The sequence below is a fragment of the Paramormyrops kingsleyae genome, chromosome 25 (genome assembly GCF_048594095.1).
Source record: "Paramormyrops kingsleyae isolate MSU_618 chromosome 25, PKINGS_0.4, whole genome shotgun sequence".
Lineage (NCBI taxonomy): Eukaryota > Metazoa > Chordata > Actinopteri > Osteoglossiformes > Mormyridae > Paramormyrops > Paramormyrops kingsleyae.
This window is the reverse complement of record NC_132821.1, coordinates 10,852,745-10,879,320: the sequence shown is the minus strand read 5'-3', so window position 1 is coordinate 10,879,320 and position 26,576 is coordinate 10,852,745. Positions and strand designations below refer to the sequence as shown.

At 41.3% G+C, this 26,576-nt stretch overlaps 2 protein-coding genes across 3 annotated transcripts; one reads left to right on the top strand and one right to left on the bottom strand.

Moving 5' to 3' along the window:
* LOC140582743 (uncharacterized) lies at window positions 1-9,432 on the top strand. The gene is made up of 5 exons (XM_072707056.1): window positions 1-20; window positions 57-260; window positions 392-639; window positions 738-1,269; window positions 9,408-9,432. Exons 1-5 carry the CDS (start codon window positions 1-3, stop codon window positions 9,430-9,432), a joined length of 1,029 nt encoding a protein of 342 aa, XP_072563157.1.
* Window positions 8,473-26,374, bottom strand: LOC140582970 (uncharacterized). 2 transcript variants are annotated; one of them, XM_072707501.1, is made up of 10 exons: window positions 21,008-26,342; window positions 20,767-20,887; window positions 19,189-19,212; window positions 14,263-14,449; window positions 13,657-13,759; window positions 13,190-13,485; window positions 13,035-13,088; window positions 12,365-12,561; window positions 10,985-11,144; window positions 8,473-10,872 (listed from the first exon to the last, which is right to left on the bottom strand). In XM_072707501.1, exons 4-10 carry the CDS (start codon window positions 14,447-14,449, stop codon window positions 10,724-10,726), a joined length of 1,146 nt encoding a protein of 381 aa, XP_072563602.1. In that variant the 5' UTR covers window positions 19,189-19,212; window positions 20,767-20,887; window positions 21,008-26,342; the 3' UTR covers window positions 8,473-10,723. The 2 variants fall into 2 exon arrangements, 1 of the variants encoding a protein (XP_072563602.1); XR_011985774.1 differs by lacking the exons at window positions 8,473-10,872; window positions 10,985-11,144; window positions 12,365-12,561; ... (2 more) ...; window positions 13,657-13,759; window positions 14,263-14,449 and having other exon boundaries at window positions 14,461-20,887; window positions 21,008-25,981; window positions 26,276-26,374.
* Window positions 26,375-26,576: the final 202 nt, after the last annotated feature.

Here is a 26,576-nt window from a genome sequence, read left to right as displayed (position 1 = left end):
ATGTTCTACATACGTGTTGTGTGAGACGTATTAATAAATGTATTTTTGTATTTTAGATACAAGCTGGATCCAGTCACCTACCAGACGGCCCGGCGCATCTTTGAGACGGCCACCAAGGACTTGACGGACCAAGAGAAGTCCTTGGTGGCCGATTACCTCACTCATTCCACTGCGACGGCTGACGAGCACTACCGGATGAAGCAGTCGCGGAATGTGGTGCTGGCCAGTAAGCTGCTGAAGAAGCTGGCAGGTGACTCAAGGTAGGCATGTTTTCTGTTTGTCAACACACTTACCAACATCAAGACACACAACCAAAGCCCTCACCACTGAACACTAACCTTAAACGTTTGTGGGTTTTTTTAAATTTTTTTTATTTTTATATTTATCTCAGCGCTGACTCCGCAGAGGAAGGACCCAGCTGTTCTGCCCGTGGTGCCGCACGGGATGCTGCCCTGGCATCCAACCAACAGATGGATGTCCAGGCAGCGTTCGATCAGCTCCTTCGGACCCACCCCGTGACCCTGGATGGCGACATCCCAGACAAGACAGCACGCTCGCAGACGTCGGGCCGGTTTCAGCGGCAGCTCTATGATCGCTGGCTGAAGGCCCAGATGAGGATGCGCGTACGGCATGTCTTGTGTGAGTATTGTTTGTAGCACTAATGACATTTTTTACTGTGAAACGGTCCTATCTACATAGGCTTCTTAACTAACAACAATTTACTTTGTTCTTGACAGCACACTTTGGCAGACGGCAGCCCACCGAGTCCCGGGTCGACGCTTGGATCAGGAACCAAGGCTGGAAAAGTAACGTTCCCAGCGCGGCCAGCGTTCTGAAGGACTGGAGACCAGTGGGTTCGGTGGACACTGCCGTGGACTCTAGCCACATCCAGGAGCTCATCCACAACCAGAAGTGGAAGGGACTTGTGGTGATGGACATTGCGGGGAAGGGGAAGGGAGTCTGCGCCACCCGGCAGTTCCAGGCTGGTGAGGTGGTGTGTGACTACCACGGGCCGGTAGTCACAGCCACTGAGGGCCAGCGGATTCACTCATCGACGAAGGAAGAAGAATCTGGCTACATGTTCTTCTTCCGGAACAGCCATAAGTCTGAGTGTGCCTGTCACCCGGGCATACAGCCTTTTGGTCGGCTGATTAATCATTCCCATAAGAAGGCCAACCTCCGGCCAAGACTGTACAGCCCAGCCGTCGGGGGACAGGATGTTATTTTGCTTTTGGCCCTGAACAGGATTAATGTTGGGGAGGAACTGTTGTTCGATTATGGGGTGCAGAGGAAATCGTTCAGGGGAGAGGGACTGAGAACCATTGAGAACATGTAGTTAATTTTTGGCAAGATCATCATTTTGATTGTTTGCTACTCTTCCCAAAAGTGATATGGGTAGATTATTCCACCATGCAAGGTCGGGCAGATTATTCATTCATCAAATTTAAAGCTCTTAATTTCTAATCAATTGGCCCAAGTACATCCTGATTGCACTGTACTATTTTCTTGTATGCAGTTTTTATGTGAAATAACTCTTTAAATGTGAAATAAAGTGACACTTTTCTAGTATAATTGTTTTGGGGTTTTTTTTGACAATGTATAAAGTTTAAGACCTTGTCGTTGCCCCAAGTATTACAGTAGTTTAAGTGCGACACACAGGTCACTTACTCAAGCGGTTAACATCAACATCTGAGATGAGGGGTAACAGACTTCGGAAGGGCCTGACAGTCTGTACGGATGCCTGGAATGAGGTCTGTTTGAACCGCATCATAACAATTGTAGTTGCACTTAGAGTTAAATTGATTTGAACATTCAAAGCAGCTCATATTTGCAGCTTCCCAGCGAGAGACAAGACGTGATCGAGATGTCTGCCCTGAACGCCACTGTGTGCCTCTGGAGAATCGACTGGCTCCTGCCAAATGGGGCAGTCAGTGTCCGGATTGCTCCGGAAGACATCCCCGGTTCAGTTAGCCATGGTAAGGACGGCAAAGTGATGCCCAGAATAGCTCAGCACTCGAAGAATGAAAGTCAGAATAGGGTTGGCTGGTCTTGTTGAATCTTGCAGTCTGTGATAACTATCTTATTTTTGAACTACATGTCTTAGGATACTAGATAATAAAATGGTTGACTTTTAGGCAAACGGTGATTTGTTACCATGAAGCAGTAAAAATACGGGGCTCTTTTCGGCATGTCTGCTGTATTGTATAATGAAATCAGTAAAATCTGTCGCTGTGATGTGTGGATGGATGAAGTTTTAACTTCTTTTTTTTTGACTGGCTATATTTACCATAATATAAGCTGCACAGAAATGGTCCTCATATTGTTTTAAAGCTATTGTCCAGCTCTATAGGTTGAACAAATAATATGCCATCCCCATACGAATAATTACCATGGGTTATTAAAGTATTAAAAATTCAATAACAAAACACCTGTATTTCAAAATTGATCAATTTTTTAAATAAATCTAGCAAATAATGTCATGAACATCTCCAGAAAATTTGGTCTTTGGTTTTTACGTTGTTGCTGAGACATCATTACTTAATTATGTGAAATGTCTATCAAAACCACAGTTCCTTACAATGCTGTTAGCAGTAGCAGAATAGCAGTTAGTGATCAAGGCATGGTACAGGGTTATTATTTTTCATGACAACTTCAACTATTGCCAGAACTAGCTGTGGAAATATAATTTAAATTAAAACATTTCAAATTACTATCAAAATTGAATAAAAAGACAATATTGCCAAAGTAACTGGGGAAAAAAGAGAATTAATGACACAGTCAGAATAGTTTATTTTCCTCTTAAGTTTACACCTTTGACTAGACACTGGCCTACTAAAAAGGGCCTTCATTTGTCAAAAAGCCTGAACAAAACAAAAATAAATAAACTAGATTGGCTTTTATGCTACTAGGGCGAGGAAAGCATTTCAACATTGGTGTAATAATGCATAAGATACATCAGTTTCCAGTGTGTTTTTTCGCTGTTGTTCTGCATATCAGGGAATCTGTGCACTAACTGGTGTGTTTTTATAAGTCAAGTTCCCCTGTTCAAACGCAGGCGGCCCGATTCAAGACCAGCGCATAAGTCTCCCAAGCTTGCGTTTCTTGTATCCAATAAGATGGCAGAATTTTTCTCAATGTGCAATACTGACTGCCAAGTGTGATATCTGTGATGTATGTGATGTAGTTTTGTTGTAGAGTGACATAAGGATTCACTTGAATTAAATGTGCTGTCCCCTGTCTTTTTAACCCCAAAGGACGAACCAGCACCAGTGGTGGAGGCCATCGGAGGAAATGCCGCACTGGGCCGCCGGCACCCAGCTCCATCACCGTGTCTGCCGCCACTTCGTCTACTCCCTCCCCGGTGGCAACCAGCAGGGGTCAGCAGGGCTCAGGACGCCGTAGAAATACGGCGGGAGGCCGGTCAGGACGTAGAAATTGGCGTAAAAAACAAAAGGGGCCATTTACAAAAAATTTACAGAATCTAGTACGCTTCAGTAACTGCAAATTGGGAAACCCGTTTGACTCAACCCAAGTGGGTGAGAAGATCCCGTGTGAGGATCTCACCCAGAGTGACGACGAGGTTGCAACCATCCTGTGTCGCACTCCATCTATGTCAGAGCCTGAGCCTGAGCCCTGCTCACCGGCCTTCTCCTCCACTTCATTCTTAGTTCCGTCACCCATCCCATCCTCTTTTGTCTCCTCTCCATCTCCATCTTTTTTTACAGACTCTCCTCCTCCGTCACCACACGTAGTCTCACATGTAAGCCCAGCCCCACATCCATCTTCAACTCCGGCCATGGTTCATCCCACCCCTCCGTATCAGGTTCCAGCGCACCCCTCATCTCAGCTGGTTACGGGTCCGACACCCCCATTTATGTCCCCTTCTGTTGTTTTTGAAAAAATGGAAAGATTCAATAAGTTGCATAACTATTATCTTAGCAACTACCCTAAAATGACCTATGAGGCCAAGTGCTTAACTTACCATTGGTGTATTCAGTTTTGGAGTGAGTTTTTAAATGCAATTTCCATCTGCAAGCAGGGGAGGGACCAAAACCTAGAGGCTCACTACACGTATGTTGACAATTGGGTTGATGAAGCTGAGGTGATATTTCCTAATGATGCGCTGGACCAGCTGAGTGCCATCCCCGGGGTCCTGGAGTTGGCTGTGGAGATGGGCTATCTGTGTGATGTAAATAGTTTTTTATAGAACCTGTAAATAATTAGGTGAGAGATCTCACAAGTACTTAGGATAAGATAAGATTAAGATAGTTTAACCTTAACTTATCCTAAGTTTGTATGACATAAGATTAGAATAAGATCAGACTAATATAGGTTAAGATAAGATTTTGTATAACATAAGGTAACATAGAATAAGATAAGACTAATATAGAGTAAGTTAAGATAAGGTTAAGATAAGATTTTGTATAACATAAGGTAACATAGAATAAGATAAGACTAATATAGTGTAAGTTAAGATAAGGTTAAGATAAGATTTTGTATAACATATGGTAACATAGAATAAGATAAGACTAATATAGTGTAAGTTAAGATAAGGTTAAGATAAGATTGTATAACGTAAGATAACATAGAATTAGATAAGACTAAGATAGGGTAAGATGAGGTTAAGATAAGATTGTATAACGTAAGGTAACATAGAATAAGATAGGAGTAAGATAAGGTTAAGATAAGATTGTATAACATAAGGTAACATAGAATAATATAAGACTAAGATATAAATAAATGTGGATTATTTTGCATTTGGTTTGTGTCTGTGTGGTTATTTAAAACATTGTGAAGTTTGAAACAAAATTTGATTAGCTTAAATAATGATTGGTTAAACTCATGCACATGTAGAGAATTGTAGTGGACTTGCCATTGAATTAAAGGTTTCTTCAGTTCTCAAGTGCAATGCAAAAAACATAGAGGGGCAATTCATTAAATGATGCAAGCACAGGGACATGATTTTGGTGTTAAACCCAAATTGCATGACCATTCTGCCGCAAATACAGGCCTTTAAGGTTAAAGGTGCCATCCAACTCTACTTTGAAAACTTGTGAAACTGATAAAGTACATGTTTCTTTGTTTTCTGCACATGCGTCCACCAAACGGAAGGGGCCTGAGAGTGGCATTAAGAGTCTGCAGCTGTATATTATTATTATTATATATATAAAAAATTATATTTATATTATAATATTATATTATATAAGCTAATTTCCTAGATCCTTAAATTTGCAAGCATAGTGGTGACATAGTTTCATGGACAAAGAGCAAGTCCTAAATGACCAACAGCAAGCAGTTATGAAAGAGGAAAAAGAGAGAAAGAGTCCGACGGAGTCACCACTAGATCCAGTACCAGGGGGGTCAGCCACGTTTCCGTGAAACGTGATATATTGCAGTTTCTTGCATCACGCTGGAACCCCAACCTCGCTCTTAGGTCACCTAGTTCAGACTGGACATTTGCGAGTGGGACTCTGGGCAGGGGCGGGCGATGTGCTCGTTTCCTCAGTCTGTTTCGGACGCCGGCGTGTGTCCCACAGTGCTTCTTTGTTCGGCGCCGCGGGGTCATGCGGCCGTGTCCTTTGTTTGGTTTGTTTTACACAAACGTAAAAGCATGGACTATACCCCTAAAGGGAGGCCTTATTGAAATAATATGGATCATTTAAGGCCTGCATTCAAATATTACATTAAAATGACTAAATTAAAATTATTCAGTTTACCCATCTTTATCACTCTGCCTTAAACAAAGGAGACGCCTGAAACTCATTCCGGGCCATCTCCTCGATATACAGAGTACACTTTAGATGGGCAGTAAGTGCATTTCCCTGCCACTCCAGGGAAGCCGGTGTGGATGTGCAGGCTAGCTGTTTGGTCCCTGTTTCAGGTTCATGCGGCAGAATCTGCAAAGGCGCCCTGCTTGTCGTGAGTCTGGCCTTTTCCTCTTTTTCTCCATCTTCTTCTCCACCCTTTTCTTGGCAGCCTCCAGCTCCTTCTGGAAGAATTCTGTCTCTGCAAATTCATCTAAGGCCATTTTGGGGTTAGAGAGCCCCTCAGCAAAAAATGTTACGTTTGTAAACAAAAATCAGGTAACACTACTTAAGGCCATTGCTTTAGCAATTTATAAACACATTCATAACTAATAATAATGAATCCGTAAAGTATTAGAAACATGGCTATAATTATTTATCAAAAGGCATAACACATTATACCCATGTGTATTATGCATTATGAATGATTTATGAAGCTCTCATCTGGAATGCACTATAGATACCCTCATAATGCATTATGATGGTCGGAATAATACAGCTTTCTACTGCATTACAAAGGTATCTATAGTGCATTATAGATGAGAGCTTCATCAGGCAGTCATAGTGCATAATAAACATGGCAATGTGTTATGCCCTTTTAGAAATATAGCCGTGTTTATAATGCTTCATGAATGCATTATAATGCATGGTCAATGTGCTTAAAAATGACTAAAACAAAAAAAGATGTTACCAAAAATCATTTATGGTTCTGCCTGTGATGCTATCAACACTCAAGCTTTTCTGGTCAGTGCAATTTATAATTGTTCAGACAGATAATAGTCTACCATGTGAGCGATGCTCAGGTCACTGATCAACACAAGTTTGTCAGAAACGGACTGACAAGATTTTTTAACGTTATGAGAAAAAACTATACACACAAATATGTAAAACGATCATGTCCATTCATTATCCCATGTGCCATTTTACTACAAGCCATGGACACATAGGCTATGCGGCAAACCTAGCTTCAGCCTCTTACCAAGTGAGCGATGCTAGCTAATTGGTGACACAAAATTACTATCAGTACCGTGGCGACAAGATTTTATCATACAACAACATAAAAACCACACACATTATCAAATAACGGTCATGACAATTCATTATTTAGTGCATAATTACAGGGAACGTATGAGAGACAAAAGTCTGTCAGTTCTCTCTCGTCAAACAAGTGAAATGGATGCTAGTGATAATGTTACTATAAGCGAGCTGTTATGAAAACACCTGGCGGTATAACTGTAAATTTATCCTGTAGTTCTACATTTATCTCAAACATGTCATTCTGACACTGATATGTCTTCAAGCCATCATTAGTGGCTCCCTCATCTGGCCTCAGTAGTGGTTGCATCCCAGAACCACCAGCAGCCTGCTGGTCTTGGTGGCACCCCAGTGTTTGCTTGTAGAGGAGATGCTCAGTGGCAGTGATGGTGGGAGTCCCAGATGAGACAAGATGAGCACAGAGCTGTCCAGCCCATTGTTGCCAATGGTCACATTCTACCAGAATGCCCTGACACTAACATCCAAACATCCCACGGACCCCAGCTATCCACTGTAGGGAAACTGAATAAGAAGCCTTTACTTTGGGCAGAAAATGCTTTGTTTGTGTAGTACGTCTTAGTGACAGAGTAGCAATTTCAGAGGCCATTAAGTTGAAAAATATGCAGTGAAATATCTAATGATATCTGAACATTCAAACACAGCATACAATTCAGTTTGAAATTAAACTGTTCTTTTAAATAGAATTGTTTAAATTTGCAGAGCCGACGGCCGTGTGACCATGAAATGAAATGAAATGCCGACAACATTCCTGGAGCCTTCAATTTAGCATACACAGTGCCCTCTACAGGATTCTGTCGAAACCGCATCCCCTTCAGCCTCGTTCACAAAACGTGCGAGTTGTTTTCAGCATACGTTTTTCTTTATAAATCCCAAAATCCTCTTAGATACGTACCTATGAATGTTTGGCATCTTTTTCGGTCACATGAAGCCTTTAGAAATGAATTCCCGATTAATGCCTGTACATGGCTAGTGGTGTAATTGTATCATTAGAAACACATGAAAACATCTTAATTGCGTTAAGGTATGTAACGGTATAGTCACATGACAAAAGATAACTTCGTGACTTAGCAAATTGCATGGTAGTTATATTACTTTAGTGTTGCTGCTGTGACAGTGCCAGACAATACAACTGTCTAATTGTACCTATCAGCGTACCTATAATATCACCCATTCATTGCGCCAGGGTAAGGTCGGATGGCGTTACATCATAAACAGGAAATTAGGGGAACATGCTGCCTTTATCCATTAATATTTTCACGCAAGACAAAGGTAACGAGTCCGTTGAAATTTCAGTACCTTGCGTTTTTTAATTTGAAATGGTAATTAGTTACATTACTCCTTACAGACAAAAGTAGTGGAATTACAGTAACGCGTTACTACCAACATTGTTAGGTAGTTTGGGATTCAATAGATTTATAAAGAACACACAATGAATAGAGGAAAAGGAGAATATAGCTTAAAGCAGGGCATGATGAAAGGGGGGGGGGGGGGTGATTCTAGAAAATGCAGTTAACTGAAACGAGAACTGACTGGCGCCGGCAGGGCAGGGGGACCTAATCGGAACAGATAGAGGAAGCGACAGAAAACGTCAGCGGCCCCTACTTATCATTTAGCCTTCCAGAAGGACAAGTACTAACCGACTAACTAGAGCAAATGTCAAACATGTGGTTGTCACGTAGACGGAAGGTACCGAGAGAGGGGGGAGATGCCCAAAGGGCTTTAAAAGGGAAACAGCTGATACATATGGCAGAGCCTCCTCTTGTACATGCCGAATGTATGTCAGATGGTCGCTCCCGGATTGCAATCTGTCAGAGAATAAACTGGTGACCTGCAACTTCTCCACGTGTCAGCTGTGAATCTCTTGACCCGGTGGAGACGGTGTACTCCAACACTCCCCAGCCACTCTGAAGCACTGTGCAGATCAACAGTAACCTGTCTTCACAGATATTTTCAACCAGTCACTGGATCTTTGTGTCTTAAATCATCCACAATAACACCTATTCCAAAGAATCCCAGAGTCTCTTGCCTCAGTGACTACAGACTGGTGGCTCTCACATCGGTGGTAATGAAGGCTTTTGAGAGACTTGTGCTGTCATACCTTAAAACCGTCTGTGTGTTGTCCAACTGATGGAGACGTTTTCTTAATTTGTTGTGGGTTTTTTTTTATGTTTGCATGTGTTTTCTGAAGTTGCAGCGCGTTGAGCTCTCTGGGCCACCGTAGAAGAGAGACGATTTACAGCACGCAATTCATGTAGCTGATAAGACTTTAAACCAGGGGTATTCAACTAAAATTTAAAGCGGTCCAGTTAGAGAAAATTTCTTGAAGCGAAGGTCCAGAAGATCATAATATCTAACTATTTAGTGTGATATATATTTAAGTAGCCTTAAAAAAAATAGGTTTAGATTTATTTTCATGCCCTGCTCGTGCCTATCCTCCTGTGTGCCACGCCCCCCTCGCTGCCTCATGTGGAATCCACGTGTCATCAGCTGTTTCTAGTTGTGTTTCATTAGTTCTGTGTATTTAAGTCCGTGTCTGTGTGCCTTTAGGAGTGTGGTCATTAACGTTATGTAGTGGTTGTATGTACCTGACCGTGGTTTCCTAATTACACCTTGTGTTCATTCGACTCCTGTTTCCCCGTTCCATGCCTCATGATATTTATCATGGAATAATATAGATTTGCTGCGTTAGTCTGAAAGCGTGAGTGTCATGCCAGCTGCTTGAGATTTGGCAGCCCTGAAAACATACAATTTTTGTTTCACCTGAGTTGATTTATATAACAAATAATATTACTTTCAGTTTATACAGTTGTTTAAAAAGCGGAAACTTCAACGAACATGAAGTCACCAATAAACTACGTCTATTTATCCAACATGTTATATAATAGGCCTATACACTGTGTTTGAAAACTTTTCAGCTTTACGATTTCAGGACCGATCAGCCACTCTGTTAGGAACATTACGCTTTTTAGTTGCAGGTGTTAGCTTTGCTGCTGCTATTAACACTAATGGCATATTAGCGCAAACAAAGGGCTGCATACGCAGAACTACGTCTTGCTTGGCGATCAAAGGCGTTTGACTTTCATTGGCGTGGGAAACGGCGGTTCTAGTACCAACTCACTACCGAAAAGACTACAAAAGCTGCGTCGGTTAAAATAGAAGCACCCCATCAGGTTCAAAATAATAACTTTCTGTTTTGGCTATCGGTCTGGGTCCGTATGGGACAGCTTCTGGGTCCGGACCCGGACCGCGGTCCGCCTGTTAGTGATCTCTGCTTTAAACTATCTAATAATAACAAATTTACATTTTTTGATTCTTTCCTGAGCCCAGCGTGGTGAGCATATTTTATTGTAGTTACAATTCGCTTGTGGTTTATGTTAAGGTTGATTGAGATCGCGGTGGATAATTAACGTCTTCTCGCCAAATGTGATGCAGTTGTTATTTAACTATGTTTATAGGCTTATTTGGTTTCTATTGAAAAGGCGAAAGTGTTCTAAAGATGTCTGATAGTGTGTTCGAGATATTGAAGCTAAAGCCTAATGTTTAAGAGTTAATATAGAAGGTGTGTGATTTCCCGAATTTATAACATGATACAGCTTTCTAAGTGAAATTTAAGTTGTCTATTTTGTTACAGTTTGACCACATATACAATACGCAGATACCAAATGCTCCTGCAGAGATGTAGAAAAGGTGACATTATTACAAAGTCTGTAATTTGTGAGTTCTGCACAAAGGAATTAAAAGGAAAGAAACAACAACTATTCTAATGTTATCTTTGTCGGTAACAGTGTCCTTGCCTTTGGAAGCTAAGAGCGTCGCCCACATAACAAAATTTGTCTGGCCCACTTGTGGGCCACACCCTTGCCTCAGTTCTGGCCCAAGTCTGGCTGGGTCCCCGGCCCAAAACTGGCCCAAACAATGAAAACCGAGACTAATAATTTGCTTTGGCAAATTATTGTGGCTTCAATGTCCACTTCTGCTGCGCTAGCAGTTAAGGGGTTTCTCCGAACTGCAGCTAGGTATAAATGAAAACACACTGTAAGGCCATTATGGAGGTCTTAAGCATCAGTTAAACATGTCATCAGAGAGAGACCTTCTGTACTGTATGTCCAGACAAATATACTTACCAATCACTACCTCTCTCAGTTTAAGGGAGGCCAAGGAAGTCTTTCCATTGACCCCCCTCCAGTTGAGCTTTTTTGCCAAAGTGTTAGAGAACACTTTCTTCAATATACGCCAAGTGCAGTCACGCACATCAGCCCCACCAATAAGCCCCAAAAAGTTTACCTGAAACAGATTTTAAAAGAAAACAAAAGGGATTCAATTATTTATCACCAAATGTGTGACAAAAGTAGCATTAATGCTGTTATGCACTGTGACTGCCATGCCAGTGAGCCTAGCTTACTGCTCCTGCCATCAAATTGTTTCTCTCTGGCCATGGGCAGGGTTTGGATCTGAAACTCTGTTACAAATTAGAACTGAAGCCAATATGCTAAGTACCAGGTACCCATAAAAAACCCAGCAAACTTATAATGCAAATACACAAGCTATCCAAAAGTATAGCCAATTAGACTAAGAACAGGCGACTGGTGGCTTGGCCATTTGCTCAGGGGTGCAGAGCTCCCAATGGCACCAGGGGGTTTCAAAATAAAAGCCCCTGCAGCGACTCATTAGTCATTCCATTAGTTTTAATTTAAAGTGATGTGTACGTCTCGTCCTTAAAAGTGGTATCTTAATTAAAAGTCAGATGATGTTTTATCATATAAAGATTCACCATCTTTTTTAACATTTTAAAACTGTGAATCAAAAACATCTGGAATCTACAAGGAGAATTGGAACCTGACCTGATAAGCAATACCCAACCCTACAACCCTGTGGGGCTGCCTGACTTAAGGGTAATTCCATGTCCAAACCAAAATATTTTAACAAATTTTCCTAACTACCCATGTTGGATTTGCTTCATACTTTATGTAAATTATGTTATTGTACCCAGCAACTAATGTGCAAAAACTTCAGCTTTTACAAGTAGCATAAACCATTCAAAAGTAATGACTTACGGAACTTTTAAATTTTTTTAAGCAACACTTGTTTATTAGGGCAATGACTCCTTTTTAAAGCCTCCAAACATTTTACACAATAGTGGTTGGACACAATGATATCATTTATATCAAGTATGAAGCACATCCAAGATGGTCAGCTAGGACGCCTGCGTTGATCTTACATGGAATGACCCATAAATTTATAGACTGTCAGTGCTACTCAAAGCAACTCCTGCAGTAACCCTGTCCTACACATCTCCCATCTTCTCCTCTGTACCACAGATTAAATCATCATTGTCCTACCATAGTCCTATCGCATGTTTTGAATTTGCATATATTATTTTGAGAAAATATAAGACGGATGGATGGATGGATAAGACTTCACTATCACTTCCAGTTTCAGGAGCACTGTCAGCAATAGAGTGCAATCAGTTTCTTATATAAAGAAAAACCCTGAGAAATGCTCACCATTTTTAGTTGAAGTTCTGGATCCTGCTGCATCCTCTGCTCCAGACTGAGGAGTTGAGGAAGGTCTTGCAGGGGCAGCAGACCTTCTTCAATGCTTAGGTCCAACAACTTAGCCTCAAATTGTTGTAGAAGACCAATAATGGTCTTTTGTTGGTCAAGCACCATTTCAAGTTTTGTGAGGACTTCCCTAAGCAATGCTATGAAAAATAAGTTTCATATATTAAAATGAAATGCATACACACACCAGAATGCCCTATGATAGGAGTCATCTTAAAGTACAGTCAACCCAGCAATGTCTAGGCCAGGGGGCTCCAACTCTGATCCTGGAGAGCTACTATCCATTAGGTTTTCTATCCTACCTGGCTTCTGATGAGCCACACCTGTTCTCAGGTAAATACCAGGAATAGGTGTGGCTCATCAGAAGCCAAGTGGGACAGAAAACCTACTGGATAGTAGCTCTCCAGGACCGGAGTTGGAGACCCCTGATCTAGGCAAATAAAATTGCAACAAAAACCACTTAGTTGTATTGAATACATGCTTTAAGTGTGTCCCCTGGCCAATGGATATGTGAAAGAGGTGGGGGTAACAAAAATCTGGCCATGATGACCGAAGCTAAAGGCTTGAAAAAATACCTGTAAGGCAGCTTAGCGGGAATTGGTATTGGCCTTACCTGGTTCTGATGACTGCTCAGGAGCCCACCTGAAGGTCTGATAACTTGCCAGTGCTACAAGAGTATATATACAGTGTTAAGTGAACGATGGAAAATGTCCTATGAAATGTATCCATACATACACAGTCAATCAGAAAGATAAAGGACACACTCACATGGAATATCATCTCCTGCCTCCCAGGTCTCGAGCATGTTTGTAAGGGACCCGTGTGATGCTGGGGGTGCTGCTGCTGGTAATGTGGTGATTGGAGCAGAGGATAAATTGGGATGTGGGGTGGCTGTGACAATGGTTATATTAGGGACAGGGAGGGAACTAGCTGCTGTTGTGGCGACAGGGAAGTTTATGAAAGGGGCAGGAGGAAGGTTTTTTTTGGGTGGGGGGGAACAGTCCTCTTCTGAGTCCATGGATGAGAGCTCCAGACCCCCCAGGGAACCAAGCCTGACATTCTTCCTGTTTTAATGAATCAACACAACTCATCAACATTGAATGGAAAACTGTGTAAAATAAAACACAAACCTCGACCCATATCAATTCAATTCAGTGAAGTTTAATAGAAAACAAGATTTTAAACAGCATGTGAACGGGAAAAGTAATAGTGATGTGCTGAACAAACTGACACACCTTTTACGCCTTGGTGGCCTTTGTCCAGACACCTCTGCTTCAGACTGGAGGTCAGACATTATCTCTGCCTCTTTGGCCTTCCTCCTGCCCTCTTCATAGCTGTCTGTAAAATACAGATGCAATAAACATTATTGAATCCCTTTAGAATCACTCAGCAAGACACTGTTGATTTACTGAAATTGAGTACAGTACTTTGCGGAATATCAGTCAGCCTCCACTACAGCCAAGCAATGATCACATATCTTAGCCAATGGTTATTTTAAGGGGTTCACGATCTTTCAAGTACCACTGTAGGTGAAATAAAAGGTAGAATCTGTGATTCTGAGGTCGCTGATATTTGAGCTCAACAGCCAAAGTACACTACTTCCTTCCTTCCTGCTGAAGCAATGTGTCGATTGGCTGTAACTATTTATGGCTTGGGCCGTGCCAATATGTTCCGGGCCTTGACTGTCTACGAACACTAAAGGTTTTTTTTTTTATTATTTTAAATTTTTTAAGAGCACTCATGAAACATACAGCTAGGGAATTGTGAAGAGCAATTTGCTGAATTTGGCTGAAAGTGTATTGGGATAGTATTGTGGATTGCACAAATAATGTAACACCTACCAGTTGAAAACATAGTGCGGACTTCCCAGCGGTCCCAGCTGAGGTCGGGAGCTAAGCTGTTTTTGATGGCCTGGTGGAGTGCCATTCCCCTCAAAGAATCAGGCCAATAGCACTGGCCATCCTTGACCCAAAGGGTTGGGACCAACTCAACCTCATGAGTTTCCAAAAATTCTACAATCTTAAACATCTGAACAAGAACATGGTTATGAAGGTTATAAAGATGCAAAACACATCAATGTCACATATGTAAACATTTACATATATATGATTTAAAAATGTCTTGAAATTATGAGTTATGATTTGGCATTACTGTCTGAATACTGACTGTCACCAAAGTGTGTGCACATTACATGCTATTTTGAGCTTATTATGAGCAAACAAAGATCTTGAAAGTCGTTTTTGGCAATTCCACCATTTAGGAGAACGTTATGAAATCACTTTCCAGGTCAGCAGGCCTTTGAATGGACTCCTATGTGACTGAATGTGAGGGACCAGCAAGCAGACACAGGGGCACAGAATTTGTTACTAACCCAAAATTTACCGAAAATCCAAAAATCATCAAAATACAAAAGAACATCCAACAAAGGAAAATCCTGGGCCCAATAAAATTAGGTCAACCAAACAGAATGAAACCAAAATTAAAGCACAACATAACCCAACCTACACTGAACATAACTGACCTCACAAATAACACGCTGGGGAAACATATATACTGGGTGATCAGTCCAGCAATACACACAAGGGTGAAACACTACCATAACATTTACACCTACATGCCAATAACTCCATAAACCCCATAACATATTTAGCCCATCAAATTATACAAACAATTGTATAAAGGAAAACTAAATCAAAAATGTTAACTAGAATATAATAAACATCTACGCCAAAACCCAACTCCCCATCCCTCTACTGTGGGCCCCGTTGGTACCGCCGGGTCAAGGCGGGGTTACCATATTACCATTGTGTGGCTGTCTCTGGCCATCACACTGAACAGCAATTCAAACTAATTTATGTTAAGCAAATACATAAAATCTAACACTAAAATTGTGTTGGTAGGTAGGTTAGAATATTACACACCACACTGCTTTCAGAGACCATTTGCCATTCCGTCACATGGGGGTCCATTCCAGGGCATTCCAAACTGGTAAACGTTCACCTAACCTTCTCCTAAAAGGTGAAATTACCAAAATGCCCTACCACTGCTTGTTCTTAGTAAGTTCAAAATAGCATGCACAGTCCAACAATATTATAACAGCAAGGCCAATTTGTTTTTGCTGTGCACTGAAGACATTTGTGTGTGAGATCAAAAGATGAATATCAGAAGAGAGATAAATTGATGGTTAAATGCTTAAGTAGCCCTGGATATCTAGTCTCAGTTTAGGCTTTGGGTGTCACCTGTGAAGACTGCATTTGTAGTTAAGAAGGGTAGACCAACATGAAGCCCAGAGAGCTGTCTATGGGAGAAAAGCATGTCATTCTGAAGCTGAGAATAGAGAAAAATCCCTCAGAGGTATTTCAAAGACATTGGGCATAGCTAGTACCACAATTTGGAATGTCCTGAAAAGGAAGGAAACAACTGCTGTACTGAGCAACAGGCATCGAACCGATCGTCCAAGGAAAACTGATGACAGACAAATGGTGAGAGCAGTAAAGAAAAAGCCCAAAACAACAGCCTGCAACAGCATGAACAACCTCCAAAGAGCAAGGGTGGAAATATCAGTCCACTGGTTGAGGTAGACTGGTTTGTTGAGAACAACAAAATAGAGGTGTTACGAGCTCCAGTCTAGGGTTGGAGCCTGACAGAAAGGAAAGGGTAAGGGGAGGACGAGACAGGGAACACAAAAAGGGAACACAAGTAAACTAAGGGGTATTTTTTATATTTTATTCACACCACATGGACACTTCACAAATCACCTGGTGCAACAAGACTTCGGGAGTCCAAGGCCAAAACAACAAACAAAAACACCTACCGAACACGTCCCAAATCTAATCTAAACCTAAGAGCAGCGAAACAAAGTGGAAACAAAACAACAATCCTAAACCTGACTCCCTAACCAAACGAACAACAAACCAACATGCTTCGCAAGAACAAAGATGGCAGCCACTCCGTATGCACGATTCACACAGACGCAACAAATACACAATCCGAAAATACAGTGTCCGAGGGGGTGAGCAAAAGAGTAATCAGTAGTCAGGCGGGAGATCAAAAACCAGGAATGCAATTAAACCAAAGCAAAATTACAAAATCAGAAAACCAATAACCAAAACTGTCATAAATAATAAATCCAAAACCAAAAAAGCAAATTGCTCTGCTTTGACAATAATCAAAGCAATGAGCAGAGTTCTTGAGGTTTTCACTCCAGGAACCGGAAGTCAGGAATGCAGGAACGATGCGGAGTTCTGGAGAAGGCGGGGCTGGAATCAGGGAGGCGGAGCGCAGGGCAGAGCTGAAGTGGCAGCTGGCCGAAGGCAGAACCGGACCACATACAGACACAACACAGGATTCCCTTACGGCACGTAACAGAGGCCGTATTGCAAGGTGCAAACCACTCATCAGCAGTGAAAATCATCTGGATTTTTGAAGTTCGGGAACAAAGTTTTACAGACGGACAAGACAAACATTAAGATCTACTAAACCGATGGAAAGGCCAAAAGTATGGAAATAAATACCAGTGAATAAAAGCTCTGATCTCTCTTCTGATATTCATCTTTTAATCTCACACACACAAATGTCTGCAGTGCACAGCAAAAACAAATTAACATGTGGTTTGCATCAGGGCCCTTGTCTTGCCGCTTGTCGACATGCTGTTCCAATAATTTTGGATGGTACTGATATGCAAAACGTGTGGAATTTCCCCAAAAGAAGCTAGCAAAGTTGGTTGTGAGCCATAAAAAATGAAAAGAGTAAAGATGAACCAAATGAACTGCACAAGAAAAAAGGATAAATTGCATCATTGACTCATGTGCAGTAGTGGCACTGCAACAAAGTTGTCATGATTTGGTAACCTTAGATATTTCTCAACGTGTCCACGTAGCTCAATTGACTTCAGTTGCGATGAGATTTTGCCAACCAGGTAAATACCCAACTCGCATGAATTTAGAGGATAGTCAAAAAAACTTTCCATTAATTCATATTCCCTGAAGACAAGGTAAATCTTGTCCAGAGACTGAAGGATGTTTTCAATCAAAGCAATTCTGTCACCAATCTTTAAACACCTGTCTCCCTCACTCAATATATTAATTTTGGTACCACTAATTACAAGCTCCTGAAACTGAACTACTGGTACATCTACAATAGGAGGAGGAACTGGTCCATGGATATGCTCCTTTTGCAACATCCTCTTCCCATGTAAAGGCTTATTCTCTCTGGAAAGATCCATTTCAGAGATTCGCCGAATAACCTGAGCCAGTGGATGGTGCGGAGTTCTTACCATCTTTTTAATCTTACCCAAATAATCTTCAAATGGAAATCCTGATATTGAATCCAGATGTCCATGTAATTGTACATCCTCAGCAAGATGGGTTAGTCCATGAACATTGTAAGTAACAAATTCAGGACCATACAATTCACTGAAATGTGTTACAAAAGACACAAGCAGGGTGTGTGCAAAATCATGAAGAGCGACAGACAATGAAGGACTTGCAAGAATGAAAATGGCAACAGATAACAACATGAAGTTGTCATAAACTGAAGTTGACAAAACATTACGGAGAAACACTGGCCCTGTATACAGCAAGAACTGTCGCAGCTCTGTGGCCTTCCACCTCAGCCTTTCCGAAAGCCCCCTTGGTTTACGAGCAAAATCCATGGGAATGAAATGTCTTGAGTCTATGAGTTCACTAGAGATTTTATTCATTTGATGAGAAGATAAGCGGCAAGACAAGGGCCCTGATGTAAACCACAAATCCAACAGTCTTCGCACCACCCCAAGACAGACAAGATGCATATAGTCATGGGGAAAGCATGACACCATGCCTATACCAACATCCCTTAATGGTGAATTTATCACATGATGTTCCTCATCAGACATCCTTTCAAAAGACAGATCAGTGCGGCGTGAGCTGTTGACCTCTGGAAATGTCATCCTATGTTTAAGATACACACCTGTTTGGACACACTTATCACAACCAGAGTAACCAGTGTGAGATTTTGTTCCTTTAATGAAAGCTCTGGCTGGAGCATCACAGATAATAGAGGTCACTTTTATGAAGCACTGCTTCCCATTGACAAGAAATCCTCTTCTCAGCTCACGTAATTCACTGACTAAATCTCTTAAATATTCAACAAGACAATCTGGTTTCGAGTTGCCACAAAACAGAGCAATAACAACAGGCTTCATCACAACACCCTTTAGCAAGCCAAGGATTGGCCAAAATTGCACCGAGGAACTCTTAAACAAAGGTAATCCATCTATGTTTAGCTGCATTTTGAATACATACTTCTTTGGAACATGAGACCAGAATTGTTTCATGCTTTTTGCAAATGCTTTCAAAATGCCAAAGTAGTAGTAAGTGCCACCAGCAAGAACTTGAATGTTGTAGGAGGTTGTGGTTTTCAGAAGAGTTCTGGCATCCTTTGGTAGCAAAGGATGATGAACCCTCAAGATGGTGAGAAGGGCAGTCAAAGCTATCAAAGACACCCTAAAATGAACTGCCCAATCACACAAAGACTCTTTAAGTGATGTGCTGACATTGCCTGCCTTATCATCATTCTGGGACTCCTCATCACTGTCATAAATTTGTCCCTCATCCCCCTTATCTTGGACTTCTACTGCCTTACAGAGGTTAACTGCAGCAAACTCAGGACCAGAGGCACGCAAGTCATCCTTATCATGAAAGGCAGCAAGTATAGCATTCACTTTTTTCACTGCTCGCTTTCTAAGACTACGCCTATCCATGTTCTTACTCTTATGTGTATTGTACCTGGAATAGTTTTCTTTCTTCACCCTAAGGAAGGAGACAAATGAGAAATCAACATCAAACACACAAATGCCACATTAATAACAAGCTGTGCATTTTAATAGAGGTTATATCAAAGCACATGACCGAACTGGAAAACAAGTCTCATTACATCCATGAGACAGCTATGGCTTTTTATTGTTGGCATTTTGTTCATTTAAATATCCAAATGTTAGTGAGAAGAAGGAAATGTACTTGTCGTGACCAGTAACGTACTAGGAGTGGGACAATTCTAATTTTTGCTGTATGCTACAATGCACAATATCAGGGAATTTCAACTCCACTGTAAGTTTCCATCACTTTGCAAAAGAATGAAACCTTTGGATGTTATGGATATATAATGTGAGACATGAATTTCTAAATAGGGTAGAACCACAAATATGCCATAAAGAGCCATAATATGATTAGTGGAGGGGACCGGGTACTGATCACTGATTATTCTACTCCTACTCATATCCTGAGAGGCTTGATAAATACTGTCCCTTAACAGGAAAAGACTGAGAACTCCAACAGAACACCAAACACGTCCCTAAAGTTACTCTCAGGCTGTGTGGCTACATGCTTTTCCTCATACACTCAAAAAAACAATTATGTGAAAACTGTATTTTAATTACATGACAATTTTCCATGTAATTTTATTACATAAGTTTAATGTAAAGGGTCTTGTTTCTATAATGTTGAGTATACTTAAGTAAATTAAATAAACTTAATGTACATTCCTATGTAAACTTTGTGTAATAATTAGACACATAAGGGTTATTTAAAACTTCACCTTAACATAACTTAATCATTATGTGTTGCACATACAGTTAATGTGAAGTTTTACATTAACCTATGTGTTTACATGTAATTATTAAGATTAACTTTTACATAAAACGTAAGTGTTTATATGTAGTTACTGAGTAAAGTTAATGTATTTTTCTATGAACCTATGAGGCGGTCTCCTGTAATAAATCACAAAAAAACATTTACAGTTCTGCACCGCCAGATATATGAAAAACAATTAAAAACACACTTTCCAAGTACAGCAAACTCAACAGTAATATATCGTGGCGACAGGCGGACCGAGACATCGCGAGAAGCAAAGAGACACGGACACTCGATTGCCGGGGAAATACAATCTTTATTACCAGTCCTTACAAGCCCTACATCAGGCACCCAAAGAGCACCGACCCCCAGCTACACAAAGGAAACACAGGGTTGTCAGACGCCGAACTGTAAGACGCATACACGGTGGGAGATTTATGCAAGCTAATTACACACGAGGATCAAACCGGGAACACACAAGAAACAGGTAAACACACGCGCAACAATAAGGAAATATAACCATTAACAGTAACAGCAACAATACAAGGGCTTTTTACAACTGCACGGGGGGTATGCTGGGACATGCGCCCCGCCAGCGCTACAATAACAGCACAAGGATATTTCACCATTTTTAGTAAAACTGGTAATCTTATATATTCTATTATATCTAAATGATTCCAAAAAGCATGACACACCCAGAGGAAATAATTCTCGGTTTGCTAAGCAGCTCCACACCTTCAATCACGACTCCAAAATCCTCTGGTTTATCCTCTTCATCAGCACCTTCACTGCGAATCACAGAAATCCCCACTGTGGTCTGAGAGATCTCCCTCTCAGCTTCCTCACCATTGACATCCTAATGGTGGAAAAAACGAACACGATCATGGAGAAAACAAGCAAACACAACACACAGAACAAATATATTACAAGTTAAATCTTAAAATCGCACAGGAACATGGTACTACTGATCAAGTACCGCTTGATGAGCGTGTTGCCGTCTTCATTGAGGTAGACACAGACTTCTAATGACAGTCCCTTTTGAGTTAAATGCTCTCACTCTGCAAAAGGCATATAAAGTGACAATATTTGATATTTTCCAGCACACTGTCCATAATAATTATTGTAAGCTACATCATAAATAACAAACATATTAACACAAAAAATGACAAGGACTATAGGTTATTAAAAAAACTCACCGATTCAAACTCCTTGACATCCGTCTGCTTCCGTCTATCATGTCCGACGTTCGTGGAGGCGTGGCAATAATAATTATTTTACCGCAAAATTGCTGCATTATCGCCACCTACTGTGCTGGAGTGTAATACATGTCACTCCTTATGTGATCTAGTCAAATATACACTCACCTAAAGGATTATTAGGAACACCATACTAATACGGTGTTTGACCCCCTTTCGCCTTCAGAACTGCCTTAATTCTACGTGGCATTGATTCAACAAGGTGCTGAAAGCATTCTTTAGAAATGTTGGCCCATATTGATAGGATAGCATCTTGCAGTTGATGGAGATTTGTGGGATGCACATCCAGGGCACGAAGCTCCCGTTCCACCACATCCCAAAGATGCTCTATTGGGTTGAGATCTGGTGACTGTGGGGGCCATTGTAGTACAGTGAACTCATTGTCATGTTCAAGAAACCAATTTGAAATGATTCGAGCTTTGTGACATGGTGCATTATCCTGCTGGAAGTAGCCATCAGAGGATGGGTACATGGTGGTCATAAAGGGATGGACATGGTCAGAAACAATGCTCAGGTAGGCCGTGGCATTTAAACGATGCCCAAATGGCACTAAGGGGCCTCAAGTGTGCCAAGAAAACATCCCCCACACCATTACACCACCACCACCAGCCTGCACAGTGGTAACAAGGCATGATGGATCCATGTTCTCATTCTGTTTATGCCAAATTCTGACTCTACCATTTGAATGTCTCAATAGAAATCAAGACTCATCAGACCAGGCAACATTTTTCCAGTCTTCAACTGTCCAATTTTGGTGAGCTCGTGCAAATTGTAGCCTCTTTTTCCTATTTGTAGTGGAGATGAGTGGTACCCGGTGGGGTCTTCTGCTGTTGTAGCCCATCCGCCTCAAGGTTGTGCGTGTTGTGGCTTCACAGTCGGCCCATTCTCCTCTGACCTCTAGCATCAACATGGCATTTTCGCCCACAGGACTGCCGCATACTGGATGTTTTTCCCTTTGCACACCATTCTTTGTAAACCCTAGAAATGGTTGTGCGTGAAAATCCCAGTAACTGAGCAGATTGTGAAATACTCAGACTGGCCCGTCTGGCACCAACAACCATGCCACGCTCAAAATTGCTTAAATCACCTTTCTTTCCCATTCTGACATTCAGTTTGGAGTTCAGGAGATTGTCTTGACCAGGACCACACCCCTAAATGCATTGAAGCAACTGCCATGTGATTGGTTGATTAGATAATTGCATTAATGAGAAATTGAACAGGTGTTCCTAATAATCCTTTAGGTGAGTGTAGTTTACCTGGTTTATTTGGATTTAGTAAGAGTTAACTAAATTCACATTATGTGTGTGCTTTCCATTAATACACGTTTGATTTCAGATATTCTAGTTATGTTTTACTTAAAACTATTTCTTAATGTTTACTAGGGTCACAAATAATTTTTTTAAGTGTAGCCATGTGACAGGCTGTTCTGATGCTAACATCACCACTCAGCCTATCTTTGTATGATACTGTAAGAAAAATGTGACACCATGACTATGGAGGTCTAATAGCTAGCAATCAGAAATTTGCAGAGGAACAAGTTTTCTATCAGCTAAGACAAACTTGTAAGTGTTAGCTTGCTAGTGACGTACTGCATTATCCCTGTTCAGGACTACTAACGTTATAAAATCCATATTTTTCTTAAGGCTTAATCTTTTTTTTTTTATATATTATTTTTTTTCTTAATGCTTCATCTGACTAAAATTAGCTAGCATAAGACTGACATTTCTCATTAAACTCATAATCGATGTGCTACATCTACTGTATCGTACGCTAAAGTATAAGAATACTCAAAATAAATATTTAAAAAACTAATATTAAATACTATAATATAATTTTCAATTACATATTACCACCTATGGGTGGCGCTGTGGTTAGCACTGCTGCTTCACAACAAGAAAGTCCTGGGTTCGGTGCCGGGTCCTTTCTGTGTGGAGTTCGCACGCTCTCCCCCGTGTTCGCGTGGGCTCCTGTTTCCTCCCACGGTCCAAAAGCATGCAGGATAGGCTCATTGGTGAGTCTAAATTTGCCCTGTGGTGTGTTGGCGACTACCCAGGGTTGGTTCCCGCCTGCGCCCATTGTTCCCATGATAGGCTCCGGTCCCCCCGCGACACCGGTTGCTATCCAGCGGTTTCAGAAAATGGAAGTTATTTATCATAATATAAATTTAAAAGCGTTTTATTCAGAGCCGCACTGTTATTTTTTTGGGTTGTGATTCCAGTTCAGCCGTGTCTTTGGCATGGCGCTGGATAATCTCAACATTTACGCGCTAAAAGATCACGCGTTCCCATTACAGTAATGTAGTTTAGTGCATTCCTTAGCCGTCAAACCGTCAGAAATATTCTTGCTATTATATGTTTCACAATATCGCAACCCAGGTTCTATTATATTATCCATCCATCCATTTTCTGATACCACTTGTCCTTTTTAGGTCCGCGGGGGGGGGGTCCGGATCCTAACCTGGAGGCTACGGGGGCAAAGCAGGGAACAGCCCAGCATGGGGCGCCAACTCATCGCAGCTAATATATTATTATATACTTCTATTGCTATCCATTCATGGCGAATGTAGTTGGTCCCCCTCTCCAAGTCAGACACCTTCTTACACGTATAGTACTGAGAATTTTAACACTTCTGTGCCTCAAAACTTAGCTTTATAGCTAGCCATCACATGGTTTAGACCTTAAAAAGGCTAATGCTAAAAGGGCGATCAATTTATCCTTCTAATATTACATATACATCACCTTTCGAAACGCGCCAAACTTTTCCTCACTAACTGACCAATTAACTATAGCTGTACCGTCAGGCTCAGACTGGCAATCTGGCAGACGTGCAGGGGAACGGCCCCTTTGCTATTGGAACAACCCATTAGAATGGGGGTTACAAGTTCCAAAATAGGCTACCAATATTATAAAGCAGGTGCAGGTAGCGCGATTGTCACCCCTCCCCCACCCCATCAAGAAAATACAATTGGATAAAGTCCCAAAAAAGAGAAAACGTGGAGCAGAAAATGTCAGAGAGAAAAAGAAGTAAAAATCTCGAGGCTGATACTGCAAGGTGTTTTAACAAATTAGTTATTTTCAGTTATTTAGAAGTCAAGTAATGTAAAGCCAGTATCAGGCAAAACGTTAATGTTAGCTGCAGTGATAGTATTAGCAGTCCACTGGTACCAGATGAAGCAGAGGAGGAAAGAGTGTGGACACAGGCAAGATCCAGTGGAGAGCAGGGGCAAGATGAGGCCGCAGCAGAGGACGAGAAGCATGTCCACATCACAGGTGACACTGCATGTAGTGACAATGTTAATAACGGGGCTTGACCGAAGGGGATTCATCATGCGGAGCCAAGAATTATGTTGCACGCCCCAAACCAAACGAGTTTATTGTTTTTTTCTTTTATACCACCCAAATCGGGACACCAAATAGGAGCGCAGAAGAGCTAACTGGTGAGACGCCTTCTCACTGCTTAAGGCAGGACGTGCTCTTTTATCTTATTCGCTGTTAAAGGCCGATGTAGCATACAGTTTAAATAATAAACAATTAAATAATTCATAATTAATTGCTAAATCTGTCGTGTAGCTTATGTTATAAATAACCTGATATTGCGCTGCGTGTGTTGGGCTGAATTTTGTTCCCAGTCCGAGCCTGTGTACTTTTACTAGTACCTGAAACTAGAAGTTGATGTTTAATTGAAATTTATTGAATAATGTGGAACATACAAGCATGTTTTAATTATCAATCATGTTGATAGATTGTTTAGGCTATTTTTGTGAAGAATTAGACTAATAATTTTCATTGATTAATAAAACTTAAAACGAATTGTCACTTACCAGATCGATGGTGTCGAAAAAGGGGTCGTTTGGCGCCGTCCTGGCTTCATATCACTGATGACAGTCGGCCTGTGGCCGTTCCGCAGGTAGTGGGCCAATGGCTGTTTAACAGTATCGGGCCGTGTACCGAGTAATGTCCGTACATCGTGTTTACTTTTTTTTTCGGCGCGAAACGGCATGACACCAATCTATGTCCGTTCCATTAGTATCGGGCCAGATACTGTATTGCACCTGTCTGCCGCATAACAGCCCAGCTGCGCCAAACAACGGCAGGGAAACATCAAATCATAATCGGGCCAATTAAAATACAGTGTAGTAAGGCCGACTACAGCATGTCAGACACGGCCCATTCAAGAGATACAGTGCTTCAGCCGACCCGGACCTCAGCCGATAGTGCCAACATTCAGCCGAAATCGGGCCGACTGTGCTTGCTATCTGGGTCGTATTTTCAGGGAGAGCCCTGTAATATTTAGTTTAATAAATTGTTTTTATTGATAAACCTTCATACTGATAATCCTCTTATAGTGGTCCTGAAAGAAAACATGACTGAAGATATTATCCATTTTAGTACAGACACATTTCACGATTCAGTAACCTGACTTTTCCAATAGATGGCAGTGTAGTACTTCGACTAAGACGTGCTATGGAAACGGAAAGCTGGTTTTCCATTTTAAACGTTTGTCTGACTGAAATTACCACATGTTGTACATATGTAATCGTACTATACATCTAACCTTCAGCGTTGTCTTACCTACCTTAATTATCTGCAGCAATAAAATATGTACGCGTAATTGGACAGCTGCAAGTTAAGCAATCTGTCTGATTTTACGTTAAAGTAGGCATGGACGGACGGTAAGATGAATGCAGGAGAGACCTGTGAATAAGCTGAAAGTATAAATAGAATATGATAAAATAATAAATATTTTTAAACATTTAACTGGATAACGACAGCTTCACAGTACTTATATAACCCTGCACAATTTCGAATATCATCACAGCTCCCTGAAAATTAACAGCTATCATTATAGTACAAATAAGCAGTTATCCAGACATCCCGAGTCTCCCGGAAGTTCCGGGAGTCTCCCACATATTGACCGCGACTCCCTGATACCCGCAAATTGAATAAAATATCCCGGAAAGAAGAGCAAGTAAACAAGAGCATGCATACCAGACAGTAGCGTGTGCATCGCGCACTTGAGACGCGCGCGTACGACGGAATGAACGTGAGAGAGAGAAAGAGAGAACGTGCATATGTGTGGATCCCTGCGTGTGTGCCTGTAGCCCGTGCTAGATAGACAGCATCCTGATTGGTTTACTTAGCAAAATAAGCCAATCAGATTTCAATGCGGGCGGGCTTTTATTTAACTTCTCGAGGACCGAAGTTATCGGTTCAGTGGAGCATCATGACAGAGGGAGAGTGCCCCAAAAAACGGAAATATAAAACGTATTTCACTTCAGACTACACAAAA